The sequence below is a fragment of the Mustela nivalis genome (genome assembly GCF_964662115.1).
Source record: "Mustela nivalis genome assembly, chromosome: 5".
NCBI lineage: Eukaryota > Metazoa > Chordata > Mammalia > Carnivora > Mustelidae > Mustela > Mustela nivalis.
Genome location: NC_139024.1, coordinates 64,009,347 through 64,018,194, shown reverse-complemented (window position 1 = coordinate 64,018,194; position 8,848 = coordinate 64,009,347). Strand labels below are relative to the sequence as shown.

At 50.2% G+C, this 8,848-nt stretch overlaps 1 protein-coding gene across 2 annotated transcripts; it reads left to right on the top strand.

Moving 5' to 3' along the window:
• The first annotated feature begins 1,949 nt into the window (after positions 1 to 1,949).
• On the top strand, positions 1,950 to 8,071 carry SLC35D3 (solute carrier family 35 member D3). Of its 2 annotated transcripts, none has more exons than XM_082731413.1 (3): positions 1,950 to 4,302; positions 4,737 to 5,218; positions 6,226 to 8,071. In XM_082731413.1, the coding sequence occupies exons 1-3, from the start codon at positions 3,761 to 3,763 to the stop codon at positions 7,056 to 7,058; spliced, it is 1,857 nt and encodes a 618-aa protein (XP_082587539.1). In that variant the 5' UTR covers positions 1,950 to 3,760; the 3' UTR covers positions 7,059 to 8,071. The 2 variants fall into 2 exon arrangements, with proteins under 2 accessions (XP_082587539.1, XP_082587540.1); XM_082731414.1 differs by having other exon boundaries at positions 3,864 to 4,302; positions 4,490 to 5,218.
• The last annotated feature ends 777 nt before the right edge of the window (positions 8,072 to 8,848 follow it).

Sequence of the window (8,848 nt, the reverse complement as noted above, 5' to 3'; positions counted from 1 at the left end):
TGCCTGAGTTTCTCTCTCCCTCTCCTTGTGCCCCCCCAACCCTGCTAAAGCACCCCCTCCATGTTCATGCTCTCTTTGGCTCTAAAATAAATAAATAAATCTTTTAAAAAGCACGGGGAGAGCACTGTTATACACCTGTTTGGAAGGCAATTTGGCAGTGAAGATTTAAATGACTCAGCAGTTCCAGGTCTAGAATTTTCTGTCTGTATGCTCCCACTCCAAATAGGTACAGAGAATGTAAGAACAAATGCCCAAGGGTATTCATTACATCATTGTTTGGTGACATCCAGATGCCTGTCTACAGAAGAAAGGTTATACTATAGAATAATCATCAAAAAGAATAAGGGAGAACTATGTGTCCTGACATGAAAATAAATACATTGTTATCAATAGGTGTATGAGTTACCTATTTCTATACAACAAGCACCCCAAAACATAGCAGCTTAAAATAACATACATTTACTTTAGAGTTTCCATAGGTCAGGAACCCAAGGGTGACTTAGCTGAGTGGTTCTGACTCCACTTTTTTCATGAACAGGACAGGGAAGCTGTCACCTGAGGCTGGAGGTATCCGAAGCTCCACTGGGGCTAAAGGATCAGCTTCCAAAGTCATTCACATGGTTGTTAGCAGGCGTCCACCATGTGGGACCCTACACAGGTTGCCTGAGTGTCTCTATAATATGGCATCTGGCTTCCTCCAGGCTGAGCTGACAGAAAGTTCAAGATGGAAGCTTCAGTCTTTTATAAATTAATCTTAGCAAGCGACGCCATCACTTCTGCTGTCTTATTGGTCACACAGACTGGCCCTGGTGCAACGTAGGAGGCATTGACCAAAGGTGTGACTACGAGGAAGCAGGGATCTTGGAGGCTAACCCACCACAATATGCTTTTTAAAATAGTAAATTATACACAAATAGGTAGATATCCTAATTTTATCATTTTTTAAAAGGGGGATTATTTTTTTTAAAATTTTTTATTTTTTTATAAACATATATTTTTATCCCCAGGGGTACAGGTCTGTGAATCACCAGGTTTACACACTTCACAGCACTCACCAAAGCACATACCCTCCCCAATGTCCATAATCCCACCCCCTTCTCCCAAACCCCCTCCCCCCAGCAACCCTCAGTTTGTTTTGTGAGATTAAGAGTCACTTATGGTTTGTCTCCCTCCCAATTCCATCTTGTTTCATTGATTCTTCTCCTACCCACTTAAGCCCCCATGTTGCATCATCACCACTTCCTCATATCAGGGAGATCATATGATAGTTGTCTTTCTCCGCTTGACTTATTTCGCTAAGCATGATACGCTCTAGTTCCATCCATGTTGTCGCAAATGGCAAGATTTCATTTCTTTTGATGGCTGAATAGTATTCCATTGTGTATATATACCACATCTTCTTGATCCATTCATCTGTTGATGGACATCTAGGTTCTTTCCATAGTTTGGCTATTGTGGACATTGCTGCTATAAATATTCGGGTGCACGTGCCCCTTTGGATCACTACGTTTGTATCTTTAGGGTAAATACCCAGTAGTGCAATCGCTGGGTCATAGGGCAGTTCTATTTTCAACATTTTGAGGAACCTCCATGCTGTTTTCCAGAGTGGCTGCACCAGCTTGCATTCCCACCAACAGTGTAGGAAGGTTCCTAAAAGGGGGATTATTATGTATACATAGATATGTAAGAAGAACTTAAAGGTTTGCACCAGGAGCCAGCTCTGTGTAGTAAAGTTGGTGTGGGGTTGGGGGTGAGGGATCTTGAAGTTAGCATGTTCAGTTACTGTTCTAAAGTTTGTTTCTTTTTACATACTATAATAAGAATGGGTTATGTTTGCAATTAAAAACAATGAAAGAAGACCATATTTCCTTCTCCAGGATGTCTTGAGAAAGCTGATTTTATTGTCCTCTTTGTTGCTCCCCTGTTTCTGACAGGAGGCCCCACTGTAGCATAAGGATCATTGTGTTGCCTCACCTCCACCTGTGAACCCCTAAGAACTGAGATGAGTGCTCATCTTTGAATTCTCCATGGCTAACCACCTGCCTGGCCCCAAATACTCACTGTATGTTTGCCAAATGAACGAACTAAAGGATTTACTTAATGCCATCAATATGTATTAAGTAGCTCCAAAGATAATGGAGCTTGATACCAGTAGGTCAAATAGCTTTTTGACCTTCAGATCTACATTCTTGTTCAATTAACCTTGCTAAACATAGTATTCTTGTTTTTCCCATTTTTCTTTAAGGGCTTATCTAGTAATTGGTGTGGGAGATGGTACTAATTTTTTTAAATGAAAGCCCTAATGGAAAAGAATTATATGCAATAAAGTGGAGAAAATTAATTGTTTCATGCCAATGTAGGTTTCCAGTATTAAGCTAAATTTTCTTGCCTAAATGAGAAGGGTAAGATAGCTGAATCAGCCCCAAATCTTTTACCTAATGTTAGGATCACAAATGGAAGCAATTATATTGCTGGCAGAAATGAATCATTCCAAAACTAGGTCTGTGCAGACAGTTCTTTATTGTGTTCACTTAAGGTGGCTTTTATTGGAATGGTCCCCAGAAGCAGAGATCTGTTATTTGCTGATTTCTTTGAAAAGTTAATCTTCAAGTTTCTTAATAATCTGATTATACTTTGTTTATATGCTTATACTACACACATACATGTAACGTTACTTAAGACCCCATTTCCTAAAGAGAGAACATCACTTGAAAAACAGAGTCCATGAACCAGCCAACAGTGTGTAACCATAGCTGTTAGCAACAAAAACAAAGAATTTCCCAGGGAACTAGAAGCCCGGGGTTTGGTAGATTGCTTTCCAGTGTTATTCCTGGAAAGCTGACACACTGAGCCATTTGCAAACATTTTCTTGAGTGTCCACCTGAGGGGGGCAGGGAGGTGGCCCTACTAGGCCTTGGGCCAGACTGGTTGAAACCTAGATCTCTCCCACTAACATGATCTCCCAGCACATGCAAAGCTGGCCCTGAATAAGGACTGCAGTGATGCTGCTAGTCCCTGATGGAAATTATTTTTCTGCTCTGGTAAAAATAATCGCTGCTTCAGTATTCGGGCTGGAAGTGTCGCAGAGAAAACAAAACAATCACTAAAGAAACGGTTCGTGTATATTAGTTCGTGCAGCAGATAAGGGTTAGGAGGTTGGGATCCCCCTGGGAGTGGGTGGCTAGGAAAAGTGAACGGAAGGGAGCGGTGGTGCGCAGCAATTTCAAGCTCTCTTCCTCGCTCCCAAACCCTGGCCAAGTCCATAATTTTAAAGCAACGCGAAAACTGAATGTGTCTGGCTTTTAGCTGCGTCCTCGGCTGAGCGAACCCCTTTGCTGAGTTGCCGCGTCCGGGCTTTACTTTCCAGGGAACGAAATTCAGACCGAAGGGTCACAGAAGCTTTGTGCACGCAGAAAATAAGAATTTACTTTTTCTTTTAGCCAGATGCAGGTGAACAGCTCTCAAGTGCAGGGGCTCCGGGGGGTAAGAGTTAGGCTTTGCTCCCCAAAGCCGCCAACGACAGCCCGGCAGGCTGCGGTCGGTTCCAGAGGTTCCAGAGAAAGCTACACCTAGTCTCGGCGCGGTCTTGCCTGGGAGTTCCTGCCCACGCTACGCCCTCCCCCAGCCCTCCCGGCAACGCACCCCCCTGCAAGTCTTAGCGTGGCCAGTCGCTCCCCGCCCACCTCTGGGGCACTGTCGCCCCCGCGATCCATCAGATCAGTGGAAGGTTCTCCCTCCAGAGACTTTAGCTTTTGCTTTTATGCTTATTTCACATCCTTACCCCACTTGGAACGTGTGTCCCAGGCTCCGCAGTCCGGCAGGGCCACAGAGCCCCCACCCCCGAAACTCCCCCAGAGCCACGCGAGTCATCCCAGTTGCCTCCCTGAAAAGCGCACGGACTGGGGAGCATGTTGCCCGCGACAGGGAAGAGGCCAGCCTTGGCGTCCTAAAGCACGCCGGGGAGGCGTCCTGGGGCTGTTGGTTTCTCCAATATGAGGGCGCGGGCGCCCAAGCATCAGGAAGCCCCGCAGCCCTCTGGCACCGACTTTTCCCCCTCTCCGATCGGGCAGCTGGACAAGGTCCTGCGGCTGTGCCAGTAGGGGCGGCGGACAGAAAAGCCTCTGAAGCTCCAGAAGGGAGGGGCAAGGTTGGGGCGGAGGGTGCTGTCACTTGTTGCCGCTATAAGCTCGACCCTGGAGCGCTGCTGTTTCCACAACCTTTAGCTGTGCCCGGGATCCCCCACCCCGCTCTCCTGGGCTCGGAGCTGGAAGGAAGAGGCCAGCGCGAGCGGCTGACATTGCGGTAGGAGAGGGGAGGGCGCCCGGAGAGCCCGCCTGGATGGGCGCTGGGGTGCGGGAGAGGTGCGAGTGGGGTTCCGCTAGCTGCAGCTGCCCGGGCTTCCAGGTGCACAGCGTCCGCCCTGCCTGGGAAACCGCGCGGGACGCAACCCATCGCAGCTCGTCACATACTTACAAATCGCTGTCGCTAGGTTTCCCGCCACTCCTCTCAGACCAGCCCCCCCGCCCCGCCACTTTTCGGAGTCCCCCGCCCTCATCACTGCCTCCCGGGAGCTGCGGGGCAGTCGGACGCGGAGCCGCGGAGCCGCGAGGACGCCTGGCTGGAGGTGCCCTCTGCAGCGAGCCGGCGCCCCTTGCCCTTCGCCGCGGGGTTGGGCGGTCACCCCCGCCGCCCTCGCTCTGCCGCTCGCGGCTCTCTTCCCCGCTCCCCTCCCGCAGGTCCCGGAGCTCCGCCACCACCGGGTGCGGCGCGGCAGGCGCGATGCGGCATCTGTGCCGGGGCCGCGTGCTGGGCATCTCGGTGGCTATCGCGCATGGGGTCTTCTCGGGCTCCCTCAACATCTTGCTCAAGTTCCTCATCAGCCGCTACCAGTTCTCCTTCCTGACCCTGGTGCAGTGCCTGACCAGCTCCACCGCGGCGCTGAGCCTGGAGCTGCTGCGGCGCCTGGGGCTCATCGCCGTGCCCCCCTTCGGCCTGAGCCTGGCGCGCTCCTTCGCGGGGGTCGCAGTGCTCTCCACGCTGCAGTCCAGCCTCACGCTCTGGTCCCTACGCGGCCTCAGCCTGCCCATGTACGTGGTCTTCAAGCGCTGCCTGCCCCTGGTCACCATGCTCATCGGCGTTCTGGTGCTCAAGAACGGCGCGCCCTCGCCCGGGGTGCTCGCGGCCGTGCTCATCACCACCTGCGGCGCCGCCCTGGCAGGTGAGCGGGACCCGCGCCCACCCCCGACCCAACCTACCCCACCCGACAGAGATGGCGGGGATCACTTAGTGCAAGGCCCTCACTTCCAGATGGAAGGCAGAGAAAGGCTTGAATGAGAGTGCTCGGCTCGCTAACGGGACTTCTGAGACCAAGCCGAGCCTTCCCCAGCACTCCGACCTCCTCCTTCAGAGCGCACCCCTCCCCCCAGTCCAGGCTTCCGACCCCCGCCCCTGCCTAAACCGGCATCTCCCTCTCCGCCTTCCCTTCCCTCCCTCCCCCAATCTCCCCTCTCCTCCACCCTATCTCCCTTGCTCCCTCCAGGAGGGGTGGGGGAGCCTCCAGAGCCTGGGAACTGGAGCCCCCAGGCTGAGTCGGAAGAAGGGGGGCCGTGAACTTCCCTGGGTCACGCGGTGCTGGAGTGATGGGGGACGAGGGACAATGGAAACCAAGCCTGAGCCGCGGAGGCTAATTTGGGGGTCTCTGGCGCCGCGTGAGGTGCTGAGAAGGCGGATTGAGCCCCACTTGAGAGCTGAGCTTGCAGGACTGAACCCAAAGGGAGCCGGCGGGAATGGGAGAAGGGTCGAAAGAGAGAGAGAGAGAGAGAGAGAGAGAGAGAGAGGTTCGCTCGGCGCCCAGCCCGCCCCGGGGTTAGAAGAGACTAGCTGGGGTTCCCTCTTCTTCCGGAACACCACGGAGAAGGCCAGGGTACCACGAGCCTGGGTGACCTCCATGCCTACCCCGGGGGCACTTATGCTCTCCCGGGCCTTTCTCTTGGACAGAACTAGACAGGGTGCCCCAGGATATGGCCCGGAAGGCGCCACCGATTATACCTGGAACTGGGCATTGGCTGAACTTGGCTCTTTTTATACCCGTGGGCAGAGCTGGGACGCGAACCCTGTCTACTTCCCAACCCTACGCGTCGTCCCAGTAATACCCACCCTCGCCAACCCGCTGTCTTCTCTTTTTCCTTCCTGCCCTGGCTCCGCGGTTCTCCTGGGGTGCTCCAGGAGCTGGCGATCTGACCGGCGATCCCATCGGGTACGTCACGGGCGTGCTGGCAGTCCTGGTGCACGCCGCCTACCTGGTGCTCATCCAGAAGGCCAGCGCCGACACAGAGCACGGGCCGCTGACCGCTCAGTACGTCATCGCCGTGTCCGCCACCCCACTGCTGGTCGTCTGCTCCTTCGCCAGCACCGACTCTATCCACGCCTGGACCTTCCCTGGCTGGAAGGACCCTGCCATGGTCTGCATCTTCGTGGCCTGCATCTTGATCGGCTGCGCCATGAACTTCACCACGCTGCACTGCACCTACATCAACTCGGCGGTGACCACCAGCTTCGTGGGTGTGGTGAAGAGCATCGCCACCATCACAGTGGGCATGGTGGCCTTCAGCGATGTGGAGCCCACCTCTCTGTTCATTGCCGGGGTGGTGGTGAACACCCTGGGTTCCATCATTTACTGCGTGGCCAAATTCTTGGAGACCAGAAAGCAAAGCAACTACGAGGACCTAGAGACGCAGCGGGAGGGAGAGGAGGCACAGCCAAGTGGAGATCAGCTGCCATTCGTCATGGAGGAGCTGCCCGCGGAGGATGGAAATGGCGGGTCAGAAGGTGGCAAGGCAGCAGGTGGCTCCACTCAGAAGAGTGGGCAAGAGGCAAGGGGCAGCCCCAGAGGAGGCCGGCTGGTGGCTAGGAGCTCACACAACACAGCCGCCGGCCCAGAGGAAGTGAGCAAGAGGTCACTGAAGGATGCTTACCTCCAAGTGTGGAGGTTAGTTAGGGGAACCAAGTACATGAAGAAGGATTATTTGATAGAAAATGAGGAGTTACCCAGTCCTTGAAAAGGAAATGCATGTATGTATATATGTACATACACTTATTTTGTATGTTAGAGATACTGTATTTTAATGAGGGGCTGCCTGATTTTATTCCTTGAGGAGTGGGGAAGGGAAGCAAAGAAGGAAGCTGTAACAGACTGACAGTAACAGCATAAGCACCGTGTGAATTATTTAGCGTGAGCTTACCTGAGGCATCACAGAGACAAAAGCTTGTGAAGGTGCTTAATGAGGGAAAGCAGCGGTTCTGGCTGCAGACTCCTGGCACACGAATTGTATGTCTTTAGAACCGTAACCAAATATCTGCATGTACTTAGAATTCCTCAGTCCACCCCTTCCAAAGATGGAGCATAGACAGGATGCCCGCATTTAAAAAGCTCAAAGAGGACCCAGGTACATCTTCAGTGATAGTAGAGCTACAGTTTTTATAGCCAGCTGGCAAGAGTATATTATTGAAATAATATATATATACATATATATGTCTATATACATCTGTATACATGTAGACATCTATATACATCTGTATATAGACATATATATACACTGGATTGATGTTTACTGTTTGTAATCATCTGAAATATGTTTGCTCTGATTTTTCTTCACTTAAAAAAAAGTATTCTATTATTCTATTGTATATTGGTAGAAAATGTTAAAGGTATTTTGAATATATGAGTTCTTAGCTTTAAACCCGAAGTTTAAAGCTGGTTTTTAGTAATTATAAAACTATTTTAAAGGTTGTTTGGGTTCATTGCTTTATAATATTTATTATTGAATGCCATAACCTTTTGAAAAGCCAGTTTTACTGTGTCCAATATTCTTTCAAGCAAATGCAAAGGCTGAACAATAATTCGGTATTAACTGAAGCCCAAACAGAAGTGAATCCGTCCCGTTAAACTAGCTCTTTCGAGTCACACTGCCCATCCCAAACCTGTTACAAAAACAGCAACTGCTATATTCACTTTATGATATTTTTCTATCTTACATTTGTCAAAAATAAAGTATGAGCCTCTCTGCTAAAAGACAAAGTGTTATAAATTTGTTTCAGGCACATTTATGTTCTACTGTTGCTATGTAGGGGGCCACCCCATGGAGAAGTTCTTCAATTAACAGGGCAGTTTACTTTAAAACCACACCAACCACCACAAGGACAGTCTCATTTTCCAGTCAAGAAAACCATTATATAGTAAAACAAAATACTGTCTCAGGTGGCACAATGGGAGCCTCCCACTGCTGACGTCAGTGAACATGGTGCCTGAGATGTAATAGGAGAGTGCACCCAGAGGGAATCCTCCAGAGAGGTAACTTGAGACAAGGCACTTTTATTATTTGCCAGCATGTTCCTGAGATGCTCAGATGGTAGTATCCTATATTTTTCTTCATTTTTCAAAAAATGAAACAAAAGGCAGCGTCAAAAATAGAAGTTTCAGCTTCATCAGTTTGACTCCACAAGCCTGTGAGCAAGTGTGATGTGGCAACGTGATTGGTGCTGGGTTACGGGTGGTCCAGGCAGTTCCTCATTTCCACAGGTACCTCTCCAAGCCATTGGAGATGTAGGAGCCCTCGTGTGTCTGCAGTTAAAAATGGCTGGTGAGGGTTATTACGACTTCCTTAAAAATAAGAATTAATGTTGACACCCACATGCCAGGAGACCAAAACCTGTTGCACCTCTGTGAAGCAGAGAATGAAAAGCAGCAAAGTTAAATAAAGGATATATATTTTTGTTAATACCATTGTCAGAGAAATGGAGAGCATGGTTGTTTTTCATGGAAAAAAAATTCCTTTTAGGCCAAAAATGT